This window comes from Zootoca vivipara, chromosome 10 (assembly GCF_963506605.1).
Source record: "Zootoca vivipara chromosome 10, rZooViv1.1, whole genome shotgun sequence".
Lineage (NCBI taxonomy): Eukaryota > Metazoa > Chordata > Lepidosauria > Squamata > Lacertidae > Zootoca > Zootoca vivipara.
Window position 1 is genome coordinate 26,503,026 of NC_083285.1, and position 27,997 is coordinate 26,531,022.

Below are 27,997 nucleotides of genomic sequence, written 5' to 3' on the forward strand. Positions count from 1 at the left end.
CGGAAGCAGGCGAGGGGGAGCCGGACGAGGGAGGCTGCTCGGCGGGCCGCGCCGATTGCGAGGAGCGGGGCTTCGGCCGGGGGCTGCTTCCCGCGCTCGCCGTCGGAAGGGGCTTGTCGAGGGGACCCAGGTAAGGCGGCGCGGCTCCCGGCGCGGGTGGGGAGGGGCGCGCGCAGGAAAGAGCCAGCGGGGAACGTGGCTGCTGCCTGGGTTTCGTTTTCGCCCAGGCGAGCGAGTGACGAAGGGGAGGAGGAGGCTTCGGCCAGCCTTTCTGCAGGCCCGACGGGAGCGGGGATTTCCCGGCACTGCCCTGCTCTGGTGCTGCAACCCTCCGGAGAGGGGCGCTTCAAGACAGAAGCGACCCCGTGCACCGCAGAGCGACCCGGGAGCGGGGTTCGAATCCTGAGCCTTCCCTTGTTTCAGCTGCCCGGCGTCTTTGCTCGTTTGCCTGCCAGACATTTCGCCCTCTGAGCTGCGCAATCTTCTCGACGTGCCCACCGAGGAGCGAGGGCCGGCGTGTCTGCATGTCTAAAAGATCCAGGAGCCTCTGTTGGGCATCTAACCGGCCCTCCTTGACTATTCGGGGACTTGGTGGCGCTGCTGCAACCTTCCTCTTGTTCTCCGCCACCCCGCTGACATTTTCTTTAGATGGCAGGTGTCACATTGTAGCTCAATCGGTAGAGCACCACACTCTTCATCTTCGAGCCCAAGATCGGGCAAAAATTATTCCTGCCTCGCAGGGGGTTGGGCTAGATGACCTTTGGGACCCCTTCCAACTCTACAGTGATTCCTTCCTCCAGCTCTTAACTGAGCACCCCAGATATTGTCCTCCTGCCCCTCATGACCTAGCACTTACTAGGGTGTATTCACACAGAAACACATTTATAACAGGATCGCTTGTGTGCAGAGAAACCCGCAGCATTCGCCCGTGGATCAATCACCAGAAAGGTTTCCTGTTTCCTGGAATGCAAACTTAATATTTGACAGTGGAGATCCCCCTATGGGCTGAACTGTGAGGCGTTGGGTGATTTGCATATTTCTAATTGGAGAACTTGTGTACAGAGAAGCGGCTTTCACTGATTGCGCATGGAAGCGGAAGTTTCCTGTTGCCCGAGTGCAATCATAACATTTTGGCAGTAAAGATCGTTTATGGGCTCAGCTGTGGAGCATTGGGTGATTTGCAGATCTGTGGCCAGCGTTACATAGTTCCATGACAGGTTTGTTGCCTTGGATTCAGCTTTCACCCTCTCACAAATAGACTTAGGCCACTCAGTGTTCACTTTTCTTTTGTATATCTTAATGAAATAATCTAGAACCTGGTGTTATTGCAGGACTCTTAACTCCCATTGTTCCAGATCATTGCCTGGCACTGATAAGAGATGTTGTTGTTGTTGTTGTTGCTGCTGCTCTTCTTCTTTCTTCTTCTTCTTCTTCTTCTTCTTCTTCTTCTTCTTCTTCTTCTTCTTCTTCTTCTTCTTCAAATTTGTATACTGGCCTATACCCGCAGGTCTCAGGGTGGTTCACAACGCAAATTCGCAATATAAAATCACAAAACAGCTGGAGTGATTCAGGTCCCGTCCCCCCCACTGGTGTCAAAAACTTAAATCCTGTTTCTCCTTACTTGAGAGTAAGCCCCATGTGAATTCACCTGGGGTTCAAAATAAATATGCATATGATTGTGCTGATAGCCTCATTGAGAATTAGCTTCTGTTTCATGAAAAGGTAAATAGCAGGCATCCCCAAACTTCGGCCCTCCAGATGTTTTGGACTACAGTTCCTGACCACTGGTCCTGTTAGCTAGGGATCATGGGAGTTGTAGGCCAAAGCATCTGGAGGTCCGCAGCTTGGGGATGCCTGGTAAATAGGATGACTTTGCTTCATCAGCTGGCTACAGAATGGGGAAGGAAGCATAAGGCTGTGATACTGTACATATGTATGTATGTATACGTGCATGCATGTTTATGTGAAATTTCTTTCTCATCTTCGAGGAGCTCAAGGTAATGTACACTGTGTGCTCACCAAGCCCCATTTTATCTTCCTTGTTGTGGGATAAATGAATGAAAATGAGTTTTATTCTTAGGGAAGGTATGGTGAGGGTAACCATGCCTGCCTTAAGACCGATTCTGTGAACAAAGGGGTTCAAAGGAGCCCCAAGGAGGGCCCTTTGCAGAACTGTTTATCAGCATGTTTTACAACCTGAGTTGCTGAGACAAAGCAAATGTTGGACTCACAAGCTTGACTCCCTAAGAGGCTCTTTTCCTGGCTAATGTTACAATTAAGTAAAGAATGTGTTAGAAGTAGATTGTTAGCCTTGAAAGAGGGATAGATTTATAGTTTAGAGGGGACCCAAGATAGCAAGGAGAAATAGCAAGTGATAGTTTAATTACTAGTAAAAAGGTAAAGGTACCCCTGACCATTAGGTCCAGTCGCGGAAGACTCTGGGGTTCCCACGCTCATCTTGCTCTATAGGCCAAGGGAGCCGGTGTTTGTCAGCTTCCGGGTCATGTAGCCAGCATGACTAAGCTGCTTCTGGCGAAGCAGAGCAGTGCACGGAAATGCCGTTTACCTTCCTACCAGAGTGGTACCTACCGGTATTTATCTACTTGCACTTTGACGTGCTTTTGAACTGCTAGGTTGGCAGGAGCAGGGACTGAACAACAAGAGCTCACGCCATCGCGGGGATTCGAACCACCGACCTTCTGATTGGCAAGCCCTAGGCTCTGCGGTTTAGACCACAGCGCCACCCACATCCTTAAGTACTAGTCAAGTAAAGGTAAAGGGACCCCTGACAGTTAGGTCCGGTCGCAAACGACTCTAGGGTTGTGGCGCTCATTTCGCTTTACTGGCTGAGGGAGCTGGCGTACAGAACCAGAGCAGCGCATGGATACGCTGTTTACCTTCCCACTGGATGGGTACCTATTTATCTACTTGTACTTTGACGTGCTTTCGAACTGCTAGGTTGGCAGGAGCTGGGACTGAGCAACGGGAGCTCACCCCGTCGCAGGGATTCGAACCACCAACCTTCTGATCGGCAAGCCCTAGGCTCTGTGGTTTAGACCACACCGCCACCTGCGTCCCAATTAACCCAATTACTAGTACGCATGCTCAAATGCTTCATGAATATTATAAAACACACCCCTATTGTAAAAACCTGCTAATTTGAAAGGACATGGGATATATGTTATTGTTGGGGGGGGGTACCTGTTTTACGTGTTTAGGAGCAAACATGATGTAGGCGGATCGGGATGCCTGTAAACTGCAATTTCTTAACCAATAGGAATTGTAGTAGGGATATTTGAACAGTCTTAGGGTGTAAGTTATCTGTGATGTGAACTGGAATGCGTAATCCCCTCTTTCCAGCAGGAGCTGGCGGGGGGGGGGAGGGGTTCTTTGTACACAGTACTGTGTCAACCAACAATAAATCTGCTTATGCTTGATTGTGGCATAGACTTCTTCTTTCAGAGAAAAATTTGAATCCCTCTGGGAAAGATCCCTGGAACAGATTTGTCCAACACTTGTGATGTAGGCTAGGTTGGTAGATTGCAACTTGTCAAGGGCTGCCCTGTGAAGGGAAAACTACAGTGCCTAGGATTCTTTGAAGGAAAAAGTGTGCTTTGAAGATACAGTGTGTATTCAGCAATGGTCTGATACTCTTAACTTCTATACATACCAAGCTGGATCTATGATGTCAAGGGGCATGCTTCTGAGCACATCTGCATAGAATTTCACCACATAGATTGCAAAGTTCTTTGCAAGTGGGCAGTAGTATAGTGGTGATTATTTATAGTAACAATATGCTAACCCTTCTATTATGGCAACTTTGATGATGAAGGAAGCACATCTTGAAAATCAATAAAATACACTTTAAAAAGGAGGAGAAGGAGGTGTATCATAATGAACCACAATTGCTCCTAAGCTATTTCAAATTGAAGCCATATAAGAAGGGGGGAAAACCCTTTTTGGATTTATAAAGCTCTGTAAATGTTTTTTTTTAAAGAAATCTGCAAGCTGCATTGCTAGAGACAGATGGATGCAAGGTCAAGGCCTGCCTGTCTCCAGCGGGAGATTGCATGCAAAGATTTAGATTGAGAAAGGTCCGAAAAGTCTGTGGCCACTTTTACAGGAGAATAGAAAGAGCCATCAATCAAAGTTCTACATGTTGCACCTCTTTTCCTTGGTAAATATATTGCAGCATGCTTGCAGAAAGAAATAGCCTTGTAAAACTTTTGGTTGAAGGGATAAAGAAAACATAAGGTTTATTACTCAGGGTAAATGTTAGCTCACACTTCAACTGACTTGAATTAAATAAACTTGGAGGAGAACCATTAAGCTACCTGAACAGGACAGGTGGGGAGAAGCAAGCCAATCTACCCAACAATGGGTAGATTTTTTACTTCAGTCTCTGCTTTGCTGCTGTTCTCCTATGCCTTATCTCAATTGCTGATTCAGTGGTACTGGTAACCATTCTTAAGACTTTCAGAGATGGTTGGGCTGTGACTGTTAGATTAGCTAGCTTCAGCAAGCAAGGAGAAGAACCATTGCCAATTCTCTTGTGTGTTTCTTAATTCACGGAGACGGATCCATGCTGGAATTGCCTTGTCCCCATTCTCACTTTTGATAGGTTTCTGCAAGTGTTAAATTCCTATAAGCATCCCAATCTGCTACTTGACACCTTGCAAATAATAGGTGTGCCGCTCTTGGCGCATATAAGACAAAATGGACAGAGAGCAGGAAAAGAAAATCAAGAGAGATAGAAATAAAAGGAGCACCAGCATGGAAGGCTGGTTGTGAATATATCATAGAAAATGAAGTAAGCTGGGAAAGAAGCAGATGAAAGGATCAGAATGGAGTTAATATGAATGTAGTCTTGCTTTGAATTTTACATGCGCAGTTACTTTTACAAGCTGATATTGTGAAGCGATATTGTGATAATGTTTTGGATTGTGGATCCCATTGGTAACATAATTTCCTTGGTCACTTGTACAGTTGTATCATATTTTCACAGACTTAAATGTGAACAACTTGGCTAATTTTGAAAACAAATGTAGAAAATGATAAAAAAAATTATTGGACTGAAAACAACACATAGAGTTCTGTTGTTGGCCTCCATTTTATTCTGCATCCGTATTCAGAAGTCAGAAATAAACTGCATCTCCAATAATAGATTTGAACTAGAATTATTTCGTCCTGTGGTTTCCAGGATATCAGTAAAAAGAAATTTCTGGAACTAATCAGGCTAATCTTCCTAGGGTACTTCCCTTAAGTTTTGAGTAAGACGTGAAACTTTTGTCTACTGTCACATGTACTGTGGCGATTAATTCAGGAGTATCTATTTCCCTATTCAGATCAAACAAGAATTGCCCAATCAGGAGCAAAAATGCAAAGCACTTCGAATTATCTCTGGCTTCTCTCGGACATTCTGGGACAAGGAGCTACTGCAAATGTTTTTCGTGGACGACACAAGGTTTGTATGGAGACGGAAGTTCTAGCTGTCTGCTGGAAAGGCTTTTATACGATCTTAAAGTAGTCTCTGTTGTCACTGTAAAATTAAATGGAATTGATTTTTTTCTTGTATTTTATGAAATGAATATACAATCAGCAGTGCAAATTATTGGAAACACAGGAGGCATGACTAAGAGGGTCTTATTATACCTTTTTCATATGTAACTGCTTGGCTCATGAAATATAAAAGGTTTATCTTACTGTAGAGTATAAGAAAACCTTACTGGAGATAACTGAAACAATACCCCTCCTTATTCTAAAGGTAAAGTGCTAGTTAGTGATTAACAAGTTATTCACACTGGAACCTTTAGAAAATGGCATTTATTCCCTTTTTTGTTTGGGTATTGAAGTAACAATATACTGATGATAGGTACAGCATTGAATCCAACATGGCATGAATGGATTTTCTTTCCTCCCACTATAAACCCTTGCACTCCCAAGTCTGCTTTGGAGGGGCCCCAAATCCTTCAGATTTAGGGGAATGGGGAAGGGAAATCCCATTCTGCAAGTGGAAATGTTATTCACTCATGTACGGACACCCTTGGATTCAACACATGCATTTTAAAGTCTTCTGACATCTTTCATAGTTATCAAGTATTTAAAAACAAGCACAGCCAAACTTCCCTTCCCCACTTCTCTCTCTTTTCCCCTTTCCACATGCGCCCCCCCCTACAAATCTTCTCTGGGTTTTTGCCCAATTCTCCGGAGGAAGGAGAGCAGAAGTTCCATTGTGGCCACAGAAATGGTTCCATGTGTGCATTGAGTTGGTTGGATATAACCCAAAGTGTAACCCCTCCCCCCCCAACACGTTATTTTTAAAGCAAACTCACACCCATGTTTATTCAGAAGTAAATCTCACTGTGTTGAGGGATTATTATTATTATTCATATGCAAAGTATATTTTTATAGTTTTGTAATGAATGCAGGAACAAGGTTTTTATTCCTAAGTCAATTGTGTGGAATGCTTTTTCTTTTATATAAAAAAATACTCTCTATTTGTTTTACAGAAAACAGGAGACTTGTATGCCGTAAAAGTGTTCAATAACTTTAGCTTCCTTCGTCCTGTGGATGTTCAGATGAGAGAGTTTGAAGTGCTGAAGAAATTGAATCACAAGAACATTGTCAAATTATTTGCCATAGAAGAAGAGGTATTTTTTTAAAAAAACTATTGCTCCGGTAGCTTGCTGAGCATTGTTTTATTATTTTATTTCGGGTTCCAGTGATCAGAATGCCTTTTCTTTGATTTGAGGTTCACGGCGACAGTGTATGATTTCTGATATGTTTTTGAACATTTATGAATGTGCCGTAGAACAGGTTGCATTGCTTTATTGCATACTAGCAGTACCCAGCCACGCATTGCTGTGGCTCATCCCTGTGACTCCCCTCACCCCATGCCAATCCGTGACCCATCCCAAACCTGTCCTCCCCCCACCCCCACCCTGGCGAGCCCCCGCCTCCACTCAGGTAAGTCTGCAGTTTTGGTCTTGTCAAGCAGGGGTTCCCGGCAAACCCAAGCTGAGCTGCTTTGGAGAGGGAAGATTTGGTAGCTGCAGTACCAGTGGAGTCGGCACTAGAGGGCAATGTTTTGCAACCTCTCCTGTTCCTGTTTTTCTGGCGTTTCCAAAAAACCATGTTTTCACATGTGGTAGGTGTGACATATGTATAATCTAAGTTTATACTAACACTCACCTATTTGCATGTGACATTGTGTCCAAATTTCAACGCAATCGGTCAAGCGGTTTCGGAGCAAGTTGAGCACACACAACCTGGCATTTTACATATTTATTTATATAGATGATGTATATAATTATGAAACATCTGTTTGATTTTTAATAATGGCCCTTCTTTTTTTAAGAGTCTTCTCTTAATGTCTGCATTCAACACAGAATAGAATTGCTTTCAGTCCAAATAATGGTGCGGCAGACACACATAAATGGCTCCATCCTTGAAGCTTTTCCTCTTAGAATTGCTCATCAGTCCTAATAACTGATGGCAATAGCTAACATCAATTTCAGCAAAACCTCCAAGAAATGTGCATAGTATTATTTACTTTCTAAGGGAAATCAAGTATATTCTGGGCAGCCGAAAATACTGAACTTTTGAGTGGTGGAGAAAAGAATGGACAAAAATATTTCCTAGCAGTTTTCCATTTCTTCTCTCTTTGATTTTTAAGGACCATAACTTCTAAATTACATTGCTTTTATCTCTGCTCAAGATAAGTTTATTTGCTTTTCTTTTTTAACCCATAGGAAAGGAACTTATATCTTTCTTCTTGACTAACTGTGGGTCTGGGTAAACTTTTTGGCAGTGAAGCTTTTTTGCTATCTTTCTGGCACTGGGATTTGTTGCATGTTAACTTGCAAACCTTTCTGTTTTTCTTTTCTAGACAACCTCTAGACATAAAGTCCTTGTTATGGAATTTTGCCCATGTGGCAGTTTATATACAGTTTTAGAAGAGCCAGCTAATGCCTACGGGTTGCCAGAAGCAGAATTCTTAATTGTATTGAGAGATGTTGGTATGTGGAAGTTGTTTCCTTATGTACTTTAAGGTCACATATTGGGCTTACTTTGTTTATGGCACTGCCTTCGAATTCTTCGCCTAGTTTGAACGTGTTTGCATGCAGATATGGAACCATAGGATGGATGCAATCTCATTTAAGTTTGGTTTTGACGCATGCAGGTGTACTAAGCTACACAGGGGTAACTTTTGCTGTTAAATGTACGCATGCCACTCCTATCTATTAGACTGTGGAGTGGATAAACTAACAGGAAGTGGTCCGCCAAGAGTGCTCACGATTCCTTCCCTTAAGGACGGCTGGTGTGCCAGTCGCATTCCTTCCTGGAGAAAACAGACCGGACCCCAGTGACACATATCTTAGTTACATCACGACTGGGCTACTGCTGTGCATTCTGCATGGAGCTCCCTTTGATCCCTGTTTGGAATCTCCAGCTGGTCCAAATAATTGGAATATTGACTAGAGCCAACTGTCAGGATCCTGCGATTCAATTGATGCAGTTGTTTCATTGACTTTTGGTCTGATTCTATGCCCTATTCAAAGTTGCAGGTTATCAACTTTTTAGGGAAGTTTTTAATGTTTGATGCTGTACTGTTTTTAATATTCGGTTGGAAGCTGCCCAGAGTGGCTGGGGAAACCCAGCCAGATGGGTGGGGTATAAATAAATTATTATTATTATTATTATTATTATTATTATTATTATTATTATTATTACCTTGGGAACCCTAAGCAGGACTCCTTCCATTCATGCTGTGATGCAGCAGAAACTCTCACTGGAGAGGAGGAAGTGGGGTGGTATTTTTTACTAATTTGCCTTTCCCCATGTGCCACCTTGCATGCTGTTCCCGAGCTTTCCCCAACCTTGTGGGGCAGATTTTCAATGGACTGCAGGGCAAAGGTGGGAAGGAAATAAGCAGAAATCACACTCTCCTCCCTGCTGCGAATGCTGAAAGTGGAACTCTGTTCAGTGGAAGCTCATTTAGAATTTCAGCCAGGATATTTGCATGTTTTCTTTCAGTGCTTATAAATACAGATTTAGAGGAATAAATCCAATAGAAATATAACTTGTCTTTTAAAATTTACATATATTTCTCTTCATTTTCCCTTGCATTTAAGTGGCTGGCATGAACCATCTTCGTGAGAATGGAATCGTGCACCGTGACATCAAGCCAGGCAATATCATGCGGGTTATAGGTGAAGATGGTCAATCTGTTTATAAACTGACAGATTTCGGGGCTGCTAGGGAGCTGGATGATGATGAGCAATTTGTCTCCCTCTACGGTACAGAAGAATACTTGGTAAACCTACACAAATTTTATTTCTTCTTAGCCTTACTTGTGTAATCTGTTGATACTTGGGGCAAACATCTGAACAGAATAGAATAGAATAGAATAGAATAGAATAGAACAGAATAGAATAGAATATTGTCTGGCCCCTTGCGGGAACAACAAGATTTCTTGGTTGCTGTATCAACTCAATTAAGACACTCCACATGAATTAAAATACTAATAAGCACAATACAATACAGAACAATAAACAAATAAAACGACTTCAAAGTCCAGAATTTCCATTTAAGGCCAAAATTGCTCTAGGAAAGAAACTGTTTTTAGCAACAGCCTGCATGGCTACTAGCAGAATCTGAGTTTTGAGTTCATTGATCAGCAACATATTGTGATGGAGATGCGAGTGGGCATCGGATGAGGGAAGGAAGGAAAGAGGGACACAGGCCAGTTTTGTCCATGGTGCACGTGACTATCATTCAAAGGCACATTCAAGGGTAATTTCGACCTTTATTGAATGTAACAAATGGAAAGTTTTCAGACATTGTACGTTTTGCCGCTTGTTGATGAAACAATTTATTCTAGTATTGCTTCTCTTTTAGCATCCTGATATGTACGAACGAGCAGTATTGAGAAAAGAACATCAGAAGAAATACGGGGCAACAGTTGATTTGTGGAGCATAGGGGTGACATTTTACCATGCTGCAACTGGAAGTTTACCCTTTCGACCTTTCGAAGGGCCTCGTAGAAACAAGGAAGTGATGTAGGTAATTTAGAGGAAATGCTTTATTCACAAGTTGTGCTATCAAAGAAAAATAGAAAACAAAGAATTGAGGGAATAAAAATCTTGTGTGATTTGGGTAAACTCTTGAATACCTAACACTGGGTTTACATGTACTGCCACTACCTCATTCTTTACCAGCTGTAGTGAATTTGTTAAATTATTCTCAAATTACTTTGCTTTTTTACAAGCATGTAGAACTGGGTTTTTTTTTTTATTCTAGTTGTGTTGAGGAGCAAATTTGATTTGGCATCTTCATCAAAGCATGAGAACACTGGAATATATGTGTTAATACCTTGTAGGAAATAACTTGCTAGAAGCCACGTGGGGAATGCTCTTGTACTTCAGCCCTGCTTGCCCGTTTTCCAGAGGCATCTAGTTGGCCACTGTGAGAACAGGATGCTGGCCTAGATAGGCCATTGGCCTGATCCAGCAGGGGCTCTTCTTATATTCTTGCCTTGTTTCCAAAGTTGTGGCCATCGATTAAAAGAAGCCAGCTTGGGGCAGATCCACTTAGTAGCATCCCATGTGGATGCAGTTCCTGGCTTGGTGCTGTACTGCAGACTGTTGCAGAAGAGCCAGCAGGAGACTTTGTAAAACATGGAGAACATAGCACAAGTGTGCCTCCTGAGATGCTGTATTAGACCTTGTTGCAAGCATAAGGGCAGCAAGGATTTCAGTTCTCTTTTGTCACGTAAGAATCTTCCACCAACTTGTGGGTTGGGCCTTCCCCTCACCCCTAGATCCAACCCATACATTCAGCTTCCAGATGAAAACTTCCGAAAAGTGTCACTCGTGGCAGCAACTCACATGGCAACCTTAATATAATTTAAAGCCCTGAACTCATGCTGAATTTTCACATCAGCAGTGGCTGTTATTCAGACTCTGGGAGTGACATTTATGCAGTAGTCATGCCACTGAATTACTCATTATCGTGTCTTTTAGTACGAGAGAGAATATGGTAAATCATTAGCCAGACCTGCGAACTGATCTGCTTTGAGTTCCAACTCGCTTTAGCAAGTTAGAGAAAGCAAGCCCAATGGCTAGGATCCAGAGTTCTGCTCAGGGGAACTCAGCTTAAGGGATGCCCCTGTTGGAGTATGCTTTTCTTGCTGAGTCTTCCTCCCTTATGTGCCACCCAATAAGCTGCTCCAAAGGGTTAGAGGGCTCTCTGGAAAAGTGAGTGAGGCGTCATCGGGGACTGCCTGGGGAAGAAGGACCTTGCAAAAATTTCTCAGGAAAAACACAAGCTTTCTTCATCCACAATTTTTAATGAAATACTTCTGTTTGTTTTACACAGATCCTCTAGTCCAATAATCATGTATCATTATTGTTTTTTAAATGCTAACAATTGATTGCTGTTTCTAATAACTATTTAATAGTTCTGGTTCTGGAGGCATGTTCTATTCCCCATATATATATATATATATATATATATATATATATATATATATATATATATGAACTTGTCTCAAATCTTTATACAACGTAAGTTGCTTCACATTCCTGAGAAAAATTCTAGAAAACACTCGTGCGTGGGAAATTTGCCTTTTAACACAATGTGGCCTATCCCTGAGCAGTAATCTGGTCCAAGGTCGCAAACAGATAATTCCTATTAAGATTATGATTAAGCTTTTAAAGAAAATCTTATGTTTTCAAATGACTGCACTTTCCCTTTTAATATCCCAAAGGTATAAAATTATAACTGGAAAGCCTTCCGGTGCAATATCTGGAGTACAAAAAGCAGAAAATGGCCCCATTGAATGGAGTCGTGATATGCCTGTTTCCTGCAGTCTTTCAAAGTAAGTTCATCAAATTGCTGTCTCACTTAAGTAACTGAATGCTGAGTGTATTTTCTCCCTCTGCTTTCCTTAGCTGATATCAGACGTATTTCACTTCATTTGTGTTGGTATTAGAAACCATTTTTGTGCATATAGAATGTTTGCTTTCCCACACATGCTATTTTATTGCCACTATTTTATTGGACAATATTGTTATTTAGAAAGGTATTATGATTAAAACTTGAATACAGTATTAGAGCTCAGACAAATTGGTGTAGGTGAAACCTAGATGTGAAGAAGTAGTAGTAGTAGTAGAGTTTAGATTTGATATCCCACTTTATTATTACCCTAAGGAGTCTCAAAGAAGATGCCAGCACTGAGTTTGGACTAGGTCACCTCCAATAACTCTTTCAACTTCATGATCCTGATACCATATCCCTCTTTCATGTTGCTGCCAAGAATGCTAAGAAACAATTTCTTCTTGGAAACCCAAGGTTTTTGGGCTTTTTGTTCATTATGCTTCAGTTGTTGATGGTATATCACTGCCCCAACTTGGAGCATGGTTAGACTCAATATAGATATGTCTGGCAGTAACCATGGTTCATTGCTTTAATCCTGGTTAAGATCCTAACTAGTGAAGCCAAGGTTCCGTTTGTACAGCTGAAGTCTCTTTGCTAGCTTAGGGGCTGGGAAAACAGCTGTAACCATCTATGCCTCGTAAGGTACAGATGAAATGCTTAAATCAGCACAAACTGTGGCTTGCAAACCATAGTTTCACATCCTGACTTGTGGCCCATCCTCATCCATGGTTCAGCTATTTAGTTGCAACACTTAACTAGGAAAGCAAAATGTTGTACGTTCCACATAGAGTTTTATTTGGAAGCTAAACCCATGAATTTCAATAGAACTTGCTTTCAAATAAGTTCCCTAAGGTTTGCTGCCTTAGAACAGGCATAGGCAACCTTGGCTCTCCAGATGTTTTGGAACGACAACTCCCATGATCCCTAGCTAACAGGGCCAATGGTCAGGGATCATGGGAGTTGTCGTTCCAAAACATCTGGAGAACCAAGGTTGATGGGTATGGGTTCAGCAAACATCTCTCTTGTTGCTGCCAGCAGCTGTCCCACTACTAACAGAAAATAGTTGACACCCTCCGCACTGTACAAAATACTGATTAATTAGATTATCTTTACCCAGCAAGTGTTGAGGAAATATCTCAGTAGGTAATATCTTCCCTGCTTCATAGAGGATATGAGTAATCATTGACCAGTTGGTTTCTAGGCAAGGTAGCCTAGAGAGTTTTGTGCTGTTGGCAGTGCTGCTATACATACATAAAAACCAGCAGATTCAAGAGTGGGCAGAAGGAAAAGAAGGAATGTTGTGCTTACTCAGAATTAGAAGCAAATATGTTTATTTTTCTATTTTAGGGGCTTGCAAGTACTGCTCACACCCGTTCTTGCAAATATTCTTGAAGCAGATCAAGAGAAATGCTGGGGATTTGATCAGTTTTTTGCAGAGACGAGCGATATACTGCACCGAATAATTATTCATGTTTTCTCTCTGCAACAAATGACTGCACACAAAATTTATATTCACATCCATAATAAGTAAGTATTTCAGCATTTTCATATCTTTATTCTTACATGACATTTCAAACTGTTAGGATTAGGTTACCTCTGAATAGAACAGTTTTGCTTATTAATTCTGGATCCATTCTTCTTCACTCTTGTCTACATTACTTCATTAGGAGCCATTTTAAAAATGTTTTTCTTTTTTCTTTTTTAACAGTGCTGCCATGTTTCATGATTTGGTCTACAAACAGACAAAAATAGCTTCAATTAATCAGGAACTGATATATGAAGGCCGGCGTTTAGTCCTAGAGCCCAGCAGATTGGCACAATCTTTCCCCAGAACCACTGAAGAAAATCCCATAATCATTGTGAGCAGGGAGGCTGTGAACATCGTAGGATTACTCTATGAAGAAAGTATGATGGAGCCTTTTGGTATTTTAATGGCTAACTTATTGGAACTGAATTGTTATTACCTGGTATTATTTTTTATTATTATTATTATTATTATTATTATTATTATTATTATTATTATTATTTCAAACACATTACGTTGGATTCCTCATGTGGGAGTTGTTTCAGACATCAGCCCTCTATGTGACCAAATAAGTTACTTTTTAAACAAAGCTGTGAGCAAGTAATCGGTTTGCTATCCTGGAAAACCATGTGAGGAAGGGTGGAATAGAAATTTAAGAAATAAAGCAATCCTAATCGTAATTTTTCTTTTATATTCTTCTGTTCTAGTTCTGCTTCCTAAGGTCCACCAACGTTATGACTTAGATACTGATGCAAGCATGGCAAAAGTGAGTATCTCTTCATAATTGTGCCATGGGACTATTTCCTAGAAGGGAAATACATGTATTGGTGCTGAACTTGGATATGGCAGAACACCCGATAAGCACCTGTTATAGATGGAGTCTCCCCTTCAGCCCAAATATTCTACCCCAACTTTAATATACAGTATCCTGCCTACCAGGTAGTATCTTGAGTTCCTTGCTGCCTTTGTTACCCTTTGTCCCAGCCCAATATCCCAAAATCTCTAAAAGTGTATGTGCTCCTTTTACACCTCACAGATGTCTTGGAAGTCCAAACTGTAAAACTAAAGTTTAGAAACCTCAACCTTTCATTCTGTCTTGGTGATAAGTGTGTTGCTCAGTATTCCCACCTGCCTCGATGTTCAACCTTTTCCTGATTTAGCTTCCTTAAAAATATACTCATACAGTTTTTATCGCAGTCTGTTTGCTTGTGACAAACTGCAGTGTGTGCTGCTCACACCTTTCTTTGGTCTTCCAGGCGGTTACAGGGGTTGTTTGTTACGCCTGCAGAGTTGCCCGTGCTTTACTGCTTTACCAGGAACTGATGCGGAAGGGAATCAGGTGGTTAATGTGAGTGGCGCTGTGATTTGCTTGATCGGGCAGAGGGAATCATTTCTCTGGCACTTACCGACCCCGGATATTCCAAGTGCCAGTTACAAAGGTGGAAAGCCCCAGAGAGATCTCTGCCCAACAACTGCCATGCACATCCAGCTATAGACAAACCTAAGCTGGAATAGAATTATATCCTTTGGTGCTGCATAGGAGGTAGTTACAGTGCGATAGGCTTTCCTGTTCCTTGCAGTGAACTATTAACTTAAGTTTCTGTTAATCATCAAATTCCACCTACGAAAGCAATTCTTGTATGCAGGATGATGGGAGTTCTAAGCTTGTTTACTCAGAAGAGGACTATCGCCCTATTAAAAGTACTTAGAATTGTGGTCTTTGTTTACAGGCAGCTGCCATTTTGCATGGAGGTTCCCTTCCCAGCTCCCCTGCGTACCAACAGACCACACCCTGCCCCATTCTGTCTCTGTTCTGCCCTCTTCTGGGTCCAAAAGGACCTGCAGGTCGGCAGTCGCGCCTAAAATGGTCACCACCTGTTCTTGGAACATAGTACCTTTTCAGGAAGAAGTTGATGTTCGTTACTTATCACTTATTTCATTTATGAATCATTTCCCATGAGGCATACTGAAGTGATTTACAATACAGTATACAGGGGTACCTTGGTTTTCAAACGTAATCCGTTCTGGAAGACTGTTCGACTTCCAAAACGTTCGAAAACTGAGGCACAAAGGGCGGCCTGCAAATTCAATAGAGAAAAATGGGAAAACTCGGCAGAAGCCGTTTGACTTCTGAGGCGCGTTCGAAAACGGAAGCATTTACTTCCGGGTTTTCAGCGTTTGAAACGTACCACTGTAATAACATATAAAAACAGTTAAGACAACCAACAAGAAGTTGAACAATGCATATTTATTTTCCATGAGCTGGGTGGGAGTGTGTCAGTTTTGATATAGAGCAGACGTTTTCTGTTGTAGCACGCGGCTAGCATATCCGGTATTTTTTCATATCTGTGCTAACACAGTTGGTGTTCTTTCTAGCGAAATAATCAAAGAGGATTACAGTGAAACGTTTCACAAAAAGACAGAGGTGGTTATCAAGCTGGAATTTTGCAACAGAAACATAGAAAAAGCTGGGAAAATGTGAGTATATAAATGTTCTCTTTTTTTAGAACGAGTGCTGCACGCTGGGAAGGCCTGCATTTCTCATGTCATTGCATAATATCCAGTCTTAGTCTTGTTGAACAATGGTGGGCATTGCAATCCAAATCCCTTTTGCTGCACGATACCTCCACCCTGCCAGGAAGCTCACTGGCTGACTTTGGAGAGTCTCTTAATATAACCTACCTTGCAAGGTTCTTGTAGGGATACCGGGGATGGGGTGGGGGGGATAACTTACATAAACTACTTTTAACTAGCCTTCAGCAAAACTGCTTCAAGGTCTACGGAAATATCTCCATGCACATTTAGTTCTCAATTGTATATCCAAGCCTCCCTATTTCAGGTGTTTGTGGATTTACTGTTCTGTCGGATCCAGAATAATAATAATTATTTTATTTTGGCATATCACCAAATAGAGTTTTTTGTGGGGGTTTTTTAACAATTATTTGATCATGCTAAAACAGATCTGTAGGCCATTGTAATTTGGCTTTGTGTGTCTTGTTTTCTGGCGAACAGATATCAAAATTTGCTGCAAATCAACCTGGCACCATCAGAAGTGGATGAAATTTCAGACATACACTCCAAGCTGCTACGGGTAAGCACATTAACATTGCATGCATGCATGTTTGTGTAGAAGTGGCATACGGCAGAATTCTTGTGGGGGAAATAGCGAGCCATGCTTTTTTCACATGTGACCATGCACGGATGTTCACATGAAGAAACACGTCCCCAAAATGTGATGCTGAAGCATTTTCACAACAGCACTGCAAGGAGATCAAACCAATACAGGTGCTGAGCATTAATGTGCTAGTGAAATATTCCAGAAGATTTTATCGCACACCCTAAAAGCAAAAATAAAAAGATCTCCTTCAATGTAGATGACTTTCTATTTTTGTGTCAGTGGTCTTTTGTGTATATTTACAGTGACAGCAATGAAAGGATGTTGCCTGTAAGCACAGATTCTTGTCAGCCAGTAGAAAGTATCTCTTTGCTCCAATGCAAGGATGGCTAAAGTATGTTAAAGTGGACGCCTGTAAATTCTAGGAAATGTGGCTTGGCTTGCGGCTATTACCGGTATGAGGTGTTGCAGGTTTCTGGCCAATTTTCTGTCATTGAGACCTTTTCAGCTATTCTAAAGTAACCAGGTTTTCTTTCTTTTACACACACACACACACACAAGGCCGTCTCAAGCCGGTTGGGTGCCCTGGCGCCGTGGCGCGGAGATCGCTCCGCCCCCCCGCCCTGGTGGGCGGGCGCAGCGCACAGTACGGCTTCCGCGCCCTCCTACCGGCCTGGCACCCTGGTGCCCCACGCCACCGAGACTACCCCTAGAGCTGGGCCTGCACACACACACACCATTATCCACATTACTGCCCTGGCTCTTTAGACCCTATCAACTTCCTTCCCTCCCGCCTCATGGCTTTCGAAATTAACCTTTATATCATTGCATTTTGTACGTTTTCCAATTCTAATTGCACTCATTACAACATGACTCAAAATTTAAATAAAGGTAGAAAATTTCTCATTACAAGTCTTCAGACAACCCTGCTAGTGATGTTAATTGCATACAATAATATTTCAAATATCGTATAAATTTACTCCAGTCCTTTTGGAAAACTGGATCATGCCTGTTTCGGATTTTTCCTATCAGCTTTGCCAGTTCTGCAAAGTCCATCATCTTCACCTGCCACTCTTATTTCATTGGTACTTCTTGTTGTTTCCATTTTGGGGCTAAAATAATTCTTGCCGCAGTTGTTGCATACATAAACAGCCTTTTATCTTATATTTATAAAAGATAAAAGGGTTTCTTTCTATATATGTTCCAAAACTCAGCTTTCAGCAAATTTTTGCTGGGTAAAGCTGAATTTCTTGCATTCGTTCAGCTTTCAAGTTCGCGGGGAACAATAGAGAGCAGTCTTCAGGATATCAAAAGCAAACTCTGTCTGAATGGCCTGCTGTCTGATGGCTGGACCAACCAGGAAGGCACACACCCAAAAGACAGAAAGTAAGTGGCATTTCCATGTAAAGTTCTTACTGTGTTTCATTTTCAAGTTCATACATACTGGGCATGTGTTAAATGATTTATATCTTTACTTTTTCTCTCCTAGCCCAGAAAGGTTGCAAGTGCTATTGAGTTCCATTACAGAAATTTATTATCAGTTCAAAAAAGACAAAGCAGAACGCCGTAAGTAATTTTAGTTTATATTTAGTTGAGTTTAGTTATGAGGTACTGGAGATTTACCTCTTTACCACCTGAGGTGCATATTTTTAAGATCCACCCTGTTTTTTGTGACTAAGTTTTGATTGTAAACTGTTTTTAATGTTGCATTTATTTTAAATTGTCATACCTTAGGCTTAGGGTGAAGGGTGAGTAATAAATTAAAATAATAGTAATAATAAATAATAGTAATAAACTTTTTTTTTAGGAAAAAAGCCCTGGTAATAATAAAGTTCCAAGTTAAAATGATCATGGCTAAGTATATGTGTACAGTCGAACCTTGGAAGTCGACTTCCAAAACGTTCAGTCTTCAGAAACCAAAGTGCTGCTTCTGATTGGCTGCAGGAAGCTCCTGCAGCCAATCAGAAGCCCCATCCGACACCTGGGTTCCAAAAAATGTTTGCAAACCGGAACACTCACTTCCGGGTTTGCAGCGTTCGGGAGCTCACAAGGCGTTCAAGATCCAAGGTACGACTATTTGGCTTGATGGGGGGTCATCGATTATAAAAACAGTATGTGTTTCAAACGGCGAGTAGAGAAAGCAATTCTGATCTGCCATTGCGCTGCCCAGAGGCTGAGTTTGGAGGGGATCTGATCATCTCATAGTTCTACTGCTTCTCATATTCATTTCCGATGCTTCCCATAAGTCATTCTGATGTTAATCCTCATTATTTTCCACAGCCTCTGACTTCTTCCAACAAGCGAGATAAATAAAACAATATATTTCTGTGTGGTTTTATGTCCAGGATTCCCCTGTATAAGTTCACAGCGTCTCTTCACAAGCTGGTATTTCTGCCAAATCAGTCCAAGAATCCTCCCATTACATGCAGATGTGGATGTCCATTCCATTCTGTCCAGATAAATCCAATCAAGACATCCGCCCCATACTTTTCCCAAGCCAGTTCTCATTCAAGCATTAGCCTTTGCAGGGAAGGGTTTTAGTTAAAAATACAAACATAGAATATTGAAGACTCACCTCCCTCTATGACCATACACTTTGACAACAAACTGGCCTGCGCTTTCGTCCATAATGACGGCCAATTAAAACTGCATCATAAATCCCAGGCAGTCATCCAGAGTTCTTTGGTGTCTCCCCAGCTTTTATGAGATGTTGCTTCTATGCCAATATTGTAAATCAAACCAGACAAAATCCTTAATTTTCTGTTTAAAATAATTGTTGTCTCCACACAGTTGATGATTATTAGACCGATATTATATCAATAAATACCCAAAATCCTCCCTGGTTCTCACTGGGTCTCCTCTCCCCCCACTGATGTTTGGCTTGAAATAATCATTCAGACAGCTTCTCCAGTTTATAAGTTTGCCCTTGGACCTGAAAAGCTTCACAACTCCCTGAGCATTACTTTTGCTATCCAATTTCATTTTATTCATTTATTTTCTTCAGGACTTCCATATAACGAGGAACAAATCCACAAATTTGACAAGTAAGTCTTTTTTTAAAATTCTATAAATATTTTGGGTGAGGTCCGGCATCACACCAGTGGACACAAAATAAAAAACCAGTGTGTGATTTCTATATGTGGGATTCCTCTGCTGCTGCTGCTGCTGCTACTACTACTACTACTACTATTTATTTATTTATTTATTTATTTATTTATTTATTTATTCCCTGCCCATCTGGCTGGGTTTCCCCAGCCACTCTGGGTGGCTCCCAACAGAATATTAAAAAACACGATAAAACATCAAACATTAAAAACTTCCCTGAAGAGGGCTGCCTTCAAATGTCTTCTAAAAGTCAGATAGTTGTTTATTTCCTTGACATCTGAAGGGAGGGCATTCCACAGGGCGGGCGCCACTACCGAGAAGGTCCTCTGCCTGGTTCCCTGTAGCTTTGCTTCTTGCAGTGAGGGAACAGCCAGAAGGCCCTCGCCGCAGGACCTCAGTGTCCGGGCAGAACGATGGGAGTGGAGACACTTCTTCAGGTATACTGGGCTGAGGCCGTTTAGGGCAGGGGTCTGCAACCTGCGGCTCGGGAGCCGCATGTGGCTCTTTTACACCTTTGCTGCGGCTCCGGAGCGGATACGAGGGGAGGAGGCGTCTGAGCCATGCGCCGCCTGAGCCATGCGGCGGCGCCCGCCACGCCCGCCAGACACTTGCGCGGTGCCCACCGCCGCCGGAGCACACAGCTGCGGCGGCGCGCTGTGCACCTGCACCCCGCACGGCGCGCGCCGGAGTCCACAACTCCGCTGTGCGCGTGCGCTGTGCAAAAAGGACGCAAGGTGACGTTAGCAGCCCGGGGAGCGTGGTCGGCCCCCTCCCTGCATCAGCCCCTCCCCGCCGCATTTCTGCAGCCAATAGGCTCACAGGGTCGGGGGCGGAGTTATTTATTTTTTTAAACGGGTGCGCTTCTTCCCGCCCAGCAGCAGAAAAGGCATGCGGGCTCGGAGCGCGTGTTTGCTGCTGCTGCTCCTGCCTGCGGCCTGCCTGTGGCCTCCTGCCGGCCTGGTCAGGAGATTGAGGTAGATGTATTAATCAATGGGTTGATTCAATATGAGGAAATTTTATAAGTTCACTTGATGGGAGCAACACACATGAAACCATACAGGTGTCCTAATAAGGGAGTCAGAGTTTTGCCCATTCCCAGTAATCAAGGCAGCCCAAACTCATAAGGTAGTGGTTGCTGGTGCCCATTCCCAGTCATAGCTGCCAAGTTTTCCCTTTTCTCACGAGGAAGCCTATTCAGCATAAGGGAATTTCCCTTAAAAAAAGGGAGAACTTGGCAGCTATGTTCCCAGTAATCAAGGCAGCCCAAACTCATAAGGCAGTGGTTGCTGGTGCCCATTCCCAGTAATCAAGGCAGCCCAAACTCAAAGTTATTTTTATAATGACGAGGATGACATTGGGCCCTCATTATTAATTATTATTTACATCAGGCACTGATTATGATTTATGGTACACTGGGGCCCTGATTAATTTTCTATGGCATTTTGGGGCATTGATTAGTGGGCATAGCAAATTTTGCTATGGGGCCCTCTGATTTCTAATTACGTCCCTGTTTTGTGGCTCCCAGTTTATTTTTTTTCTTCGGAAACGGGTCCAAGTGGCTCTTTTTGTCTTAAAGGTTGGAGACCCCTGGTTTAGGGCTTTAAAGGTCAGCACCAGCACTTTGAATTGTGTAGTCTACTGTGTGCTCTTTCTACCATGTTGTCCCTCGTCAGTGTGCAGAGATACTGTATGTGTTTAAGGTCCAGGGTTGTTAGAAGAATGGAATATTTGGGAGCAATATGACAGTATGGTTCTTATTTCTGTGCTGCAGGCAGAAGCTTTTCCTACATGCTACAAAAGCCATGACCTTGTTCAAGGAAGAATGTGTCACCAAGTACGAAGTTTTCTTAGACAAGGCAGAGGAATGGATGAGGCAAGATTCTCCGTTTTGTGTATCTACAAGAGCAAGGCTTTTTGACACAAAAATATGGTTTTAAAACTGGTTTTCCTTTTCAGGAAGATGCTTCTTTTAAGAAAACAGCTAATGAATCTCAGAAAACTCTGCTTCGATATTGAGGAAGAGGTGTCCAAATATCAGGACTATGTAAATGAAGTAAGTGTTCTCCTTAATTACACTCATACCTTGGTTTTCAAACAGTTTAGTTCTTGAACGTTTTGGCTCCCAAACGCCGCAAACCTGGAAGTCACTGTTCCTGTTTGCGAACTATTTTTGGAAGCCAGACATCTGACGCAGCTTCTGATTGGCTGCAGGAGCTTCCTGCAGCCAATCAGAAGCCGCACTTTGGTTTCCAAATGTTTTGGAAGTCGAACGGACTTCCGGAACGGATTCTGTTTGACTTCCACAGTACGACTGTATACCATATCAGTATTTTAAAGAGGGATAGTCAAAAGAGGAATAAGTGCTTTGCAGAAATTCATAATAACCTGCACTCCTTTTTAATGAAGTCTTCACAATTCCTTAAATTCTGTTTTGTTAACATTGAACTTACTGTACACCTGGAAAACTTACTAAATAGAGTTATGCAACTACAGACTTCAGGAATTGACTAATGGTCCAGCAGTGCTGTCAGGGTACCACTGTTATTCAAGGTGGGGTGAAGGGGGAGGCGCAGTTGGCCTTGCATATGCTCTTTTCAACTTGGGTACCAAATATCACCCCTCGAATCCTGTGAATATCTATTTGAAATATGTCTCTGCTTTTCTTATTAACATGGCTTTGTGTATTTTATTGCAGTTACAAGAAAATTTGCCCCATAAGATGTTTGCTGCTTCGGGTGGGATCAAACATACAACTAACCCAGTTTATCCAAGTTCAAACACTTTGGTAGAAATGACACTTGGGTAAGAATTTCTCACCTGGGTGAATGCAATGCTTTTAAACCTGCTTTTCATAGAACTACAGTGGTACCTCTACTTACAAATAACTCTACTTACGAATTTTTCTACTTACAAATGGAGCTCAGTCCGCCATCTTGGATGCGGTTTAGATAGGATTTTTCAACTTATGAATTTTTAGATAGGGTTGCTTCGACTTACGAATTTTTTCTACCAATGCATTCCTATGGGATTTGACTTACAAATTTTTTCGACTTACAAATGTGTGTTTGGAACGCATTAAATTCGTAAGTAGAGGTACCACTGTACTTCAAAATGTCAAGCTTTTGTTAAGATTGTTATTTTTTTATTATTTGTACCCCACCCATATGACTGGATTTCCCCAGCCACTCTGGGCATAGTCACCTTTGAATGTTGACATCAAGCTTTATTAGCTTTTTAAACCCAGGGGTGGCTAATCTGTGCCCTTCCAGGTGTTGCTGGACTACAACTCCCATCATCCCTGACCATTGCACGTGCTGGCTGAGGCTGAAGGTACTAGTGGCCAAGCAACATCTGGAGGACCAAGATGGCATGATTCTAGAAACAGTATTGACATGAAATGTTTGTGTTTCTTACTCTTATGATGCTACCATCACTAGCCCTATTTGGTGTTTTAAAAAAAAATCCTTCGTGGAGTAAGAATCGCATAAAGGAGAGTAGGGACAAGGGCAGTTGTTTCCTTTCTTTCCCTCTTCTTCAAACATCTGCCACAGGGAGCCTTTCCTACTCAGGTAGGCAGCATGGATTTGGTTTAATTCAAATTTATTTAAATCACTATTTAAATCACTAGTCAGTAAGGCTAGATTTAAATCTCTTTTTTTGCAGAAGACTCATTCTTGCTAGTATGATTTTAATATTCCCAACCAGATGACGGTTTCACTTTTGTAACAATAAATTTTCAGAGTAGTTTTTACAGCTCTATCAAAAATTACTGATGTGGTTATACTATTAGAAATACATAGACAGATAATTACAAAATTATTGTGAGGTTTAATAAGTTAACTGTTTATATTTGGACAACTTTTCCGCTGTACTTTATTGGAAGGAGAAAAATAATCATTTCCTTAATAGCAACAACATTATAGCATATATATCCATGTTTATTAACTGATGTGGTTAAACAATTAAAAAAAAACTTAGACTGAGTTTTAGCACACAGTAAAAACTTAAACCAAATCCTTATTTCCTGGTGAATAGCCTTTGGACTATAATGTAACTTAATCGAAAACTATCTTTAGAAAGATTTTTTCCTCTAAAAGCATTTTATTTTAGAAATCCAATTTAATTTTTAAAAAAAATCATTGATTTTTATCCTCCCTGCATGTAGGCTCCTCGTGTGATTCAGAGTCCTGGAAGAGCCTAGTATTTAGTGAGCCAAGCTGAAAGTTGCTCTTTAGTCATCCTCTTTAAATAGTCATTATACACATTATACACAGTTTGGGTGTCTTTTATAAAAATCTGTTTCACTTCCAGTTTCATTACATTAAAGAAATAGCCAGTAATTTTATAAAGAATTAAGCATGTAATGGTGCATTCCTTTTCTTTCTTTCTTTTAAACTTTCAGTATGAAGAAACTGAAAGAAGAAATGGAAGGTGTTGTTAAAGAATTAGCCGAGAATAATCACCTTTTGGAAAGGTAAGTGGGCATTTTAAGGAGCTTTGTTTGGCAGCAAGCATATTCAGTGAACACGTAGCTGTGCCTCTCTTTTGAGAATTTCTTGTGCATGTGAAGAGGGTTGGTCCACTGCTTGCAGGAGATCGATGCTTCAAAGTGGCGTCTTGTGTGCAACCAGAAGCAAAGAAGCCACTTTTGCATGGTGCTTTCCCACACTGCAGAGGCGCACGTGTGAATTCTGTGCAGAGACGCTGGTCGCTTGAGTGTAACTGGCATCCCACCAGGAAGGAGAGAGTTAGGAATGACCGACACATTGGGCCCTTCCACTGTACTCACACAAATGCACTCCTTGTGCTGAAAGGCAAGTGGGTGGTGCTGTGATCTAAACCACTGAGCCTCTTGGGCTTTCCAATTGGAAGGTCGGCAGTTCGAATCCCTGCGACGGGGTGAGCTCCCTTTGCTCTGCCCCAGCTCCTGCCAACCTAGCAGTTCAAAAGCACACCAGTGCAAGTAGATAAATAGGTACCGCTGCGGTAGGAAGGTTAATGGTGCTTCCATGCGCTCTGGTTTCTGTCATGGTGTTCCGTTGTGCCAGAAGCGGTTTAGTTATGCTGGCCGCATGACCTGGAAAGCTGTCTGTGGACAAATGCCGGCTCCCTGGCCTGAAAGCGAGATGAGTGCTGTACCCCATTGACTGGACTAAATTGTCCAGGGGTCCTTTACCTTTACCTTACTCCTTGTGGTGCGTCTTAAAGACTCATTCGATTCAAAGCCAGTGGGCTCAATCCAGCTAAGTCAGTTGAACTCTGATCCCATAGATATCAACAGAATGAGTTCATTCCATTGCACTGCAGCACAATCACTCAATATTGTGTACCAGAGACAGCATTAAATGCTATAATTGTGTTTTTTGTTTAGGTTTGGTGCTTTGACGATGGATGGTGGACCGAGGAATGTGGATTGTATTTAGCTGGACATTATCATGACACAGTCTGAATTTGCACAGAAAGAGCATTTATCCATTGAAAGAGTTTTCTGAACTTGGCATTCCCCCTCAGTATTTAATAAAAGCATGTAAATATGTACATAATGTATATAACAGAAAGTATATTTCTTTTGGTAACGTTACAAGTGGTCTTAACATTTGGAGTAACATCAGAACTTGCCCCCGTGTGAAATAATGACGGCTGCATATTGTGGTGAGCACATTGACGCAATGCATTTGCTTCAAATGCTGTCCTTGCCTGTTTACTTGTGAATGTTGCTAGAGAAACTGGTCTTGGAAAAACCCGACTTCATTTTTGTCAAGGAGATTGGGCTTCCCCTTAAGTCACCTGAATGCACAGTACCTCGTTTATGGATCCTCTGAAATTGTTTCCTGCTGTCTTTCATTGTGAGCAGATGTCTCTTACCAAGTACAAAAAAGAGACAGGGAAAAGTGTGATTACCTTTTCAAGAAGTATCTCTCTTAACTAATCGTGAAGGAAATATTTTTGGGTTTGTAATCATGTTCAGTTTGAGTACGTATAAACTGCCAGTTTTAGGGATTTTAAAAGCACATATAAATTGAATCTTCTATTTGCTAAATCAACAGATGACGGAAATGCTGTAACATGTTTGTTAGCATAGAGTGTGTCTCAAAATCAATTAATCTTGTTAATTAAATCTTACTGGCTGTAAAGAAAACTATACAATTTCAAAAGTAGCATTTACTTTCACTGAGGATACATATACATGTTAAACGTTGAGCCTGGTTTGGACCATATACTGGTTTCTAATCTTTGTAAGTTCTACTGAAGTAGGAGAATTGTTTCCTTTTTTATTAAAGCCATTTTGAAGCATTTGACACTGAGGCAAAACATTGGCACAGGTGTTTATGCAGTTGCCTTGGAAAAGGAGTTGGCATTTTCCTCATTCATTGAAAGTGCCTTGGCCCAGTTTTCCTTACAGCTCATCAGCCCCCTTCAGCGCAGAGGCCCAAAGTTTAGTTCAGCATTGGACAGGCTATCATGGGGAGGAGGTAGTAGAGAAGTGAGCTTCTGCTAGCTTCCTTACACTGTGCTTTTAAAATTTCTAATTCAACATACATACATGCACACATACAAAAACAATCTAATTCAGTCTTACTGACTTTAGTGGAACTTACTTTCTAACATGTCTAGAAAGTAAAGCTGCTGTTCTCAGCCAGAGTATTCTGGATAAGTTCTAGGAGAGGATCAATTGATCTGAGGCTATTCTAGAATTCTGTGGATTGAGGCCTTCATAGAACACTTCATTTCTTTTAATCAAATTTCTAATCAACTCTACCTTCTGTCTCCTCCATTCCTGACATGCCAAAATAGAAACAGGAATCATCTTATCTCACATAGTCTCAAATAGATAAAGAAATTATTTCACTGTTGTAGCCCTTATTTTCATTACCAAGTTTCCAATAACCTAGTTGGAAGGACTACTGAAATCATAGGTAGTAAATCTATGTGAAATTTTGCTGCCTTATTGTATGTAAATGTCTATTCTGAAATGTTGAGATTATATTTCTGTAATGTGTTTACTTTATGCTAATCATTTCTGTTTTACAGAATCATCATTTTGCATAATCATGTTTATAACATAATTTTTGAAGGGAGGAAATGGAAAAGGGTTGATTTTTCTTCTGTATACTGAAACCAGTTTTAAACAAATAGTGTAAATCATGGATGACAGCCTTTTATGTCACTCAAGACATTTCTGCCACATTCTCCCATCCCTTCAGAGTTTTTCCCCCTTTCTATTAGTTTCATTTTATTTTATTTTTAAGGATTTTGCCATCTCTCTGAATTTTCAGAAGAACGAGGAGGGGCAGTGTTTTATTTGATTAAAATACTTTTTTTAAAGCTTTTCTTCTGGGCTTTTTTTTGGGGGGGGGGGTTCTCCCAGCTGCCCAATAACAAATTGGTAGGTTTCTACCATATATGTTTATGTGTATACGGCACACTAAAATAAGAAAGGAATTACTTTTACTTGCTTTTCAAATTACCTATATTAGTCTACTGTACTAAAATAAAATAAAAATTATAAATGTATTTGAAAGGAACCCAATAAACCCCCAGATGGGCTTATTTCTGAGGACACCTTTGTAGGATTGAGAATTCTAATCTCTGGTAGCCATGGTGAAAACTGAAGCAGTGCCGTCTATTCTGGATTAATCTACATTTCTTTTGTCTCTGCCCCTGCTTACAGCCCCCAACAGATTACATTACAGGGTATGCAGCACTCAAGAGAAAAAAGGATCAAATTCCCCCTTCATGTAAATTATTAAGATAAGTTGTAAACAATATGACATATACCAGCTTGCTTTTTTGTAGTGTTCAATAATTTGCATTGTGTTTTCATATTAATTTGTAGGGGGAACTCTACCATTCTTAGTCTGTACAGTAATTCTATCGGCAGCGGCTGTGGGTCTTGCGAAAATTCTCTTCAAATCAATGTACCACAAGTTAGGCAGCAGCATGAGAAATAAATCTCTTCTCACACTTTTAATTCATTGTCCTTGATATGATGAATTGGTGATCTTGGAATGTATGCAATGTACATCATTGAACTTCAAGACTGGATACTCACAGTGTTATAGAACATTGTTAGAAGTGTGTGGAAGACAATGGGTTGAAACAAATAATTAAAACAACAACAAGGTATGAGCAGGATGCTAAAGTTGGTTGCTAGTTCCCAGTTCATTTGGTTGAAAGTTTGAAGCACTGAAAAAAGAAGGAAAGTTAATATGTTCTGAACTCCGAAGTAAAGTATGTTCCTGAATTGCAAAATAATTTTTGGGATACCCTACATGATCTATATCTCCATGATCAGATCTCCTTTGAGTCCA

At 41.4% G+C, this 27,997-nt stretch overlaps 1 protein-coding gene across 3 annotated transcripts; it reads left to right on the forward strand.

Annotated features, from left to right (window-relative positions):
• On the forward strand, positions 1 to 27,008 carry TBK1 (TANK binding kinase 1). Of its 3 annotated transcripts, none has more exons than XM_035127798.2 (21): positions 1 to 130; positions 5,346 to 5,464; positions 6,510 to 6,650; positions 7,889 to 8,018; positions 9,135 to 9,316; positions 9,901 to 10,061; positions 11,771 to 11,881; positions 13,288 to 13,467; positions 13,649 to 13,845; positions 14,173 to 14,231; positions 14,722 to 14,813; positions 15,842 to 15,943; positions 16,478 to 16,556; positions 17,845 to 17,966; positions 18,070 to 18,146; positions 19,585 to 19,624; positions 21,457 to 21,558; positions 21,642 to 21,738; positions 22,381 to 22,487; positions 24,088 to 24,159; positions 25,057 to 27,008. In XM_035127798.2, exons 2-21 carry the CDS (start codon positions 5,378 to 5,380, stop codon positions 25,106 to 25,108), a joined length of 2,190 nt encoding a protein of 729 aa, XP_034983689.2. In that variant the 5' UTR covers positions 1 to 130; positions 5,346 to 5,377; the 3' UTR covers positions 25,109 to 27,008. The 3 variants fall into 3 exon arrangements, with proteins under 3 accessions (XP_034983689.2, XP_034983688.2, XP_034983691.2); XM_035127797.2 differs by lacking the exon at positions 1 to 130 and adding an exon at positions 174 to 1,217; XM_035127800.2 differs by lacking the exon at positions 1 to 130 and adding an exon at positions 1,236 to 4,177.
• The last annotated feature ends 989 nt before the right edge of the window (positions 27,009 to 27,997 follow it).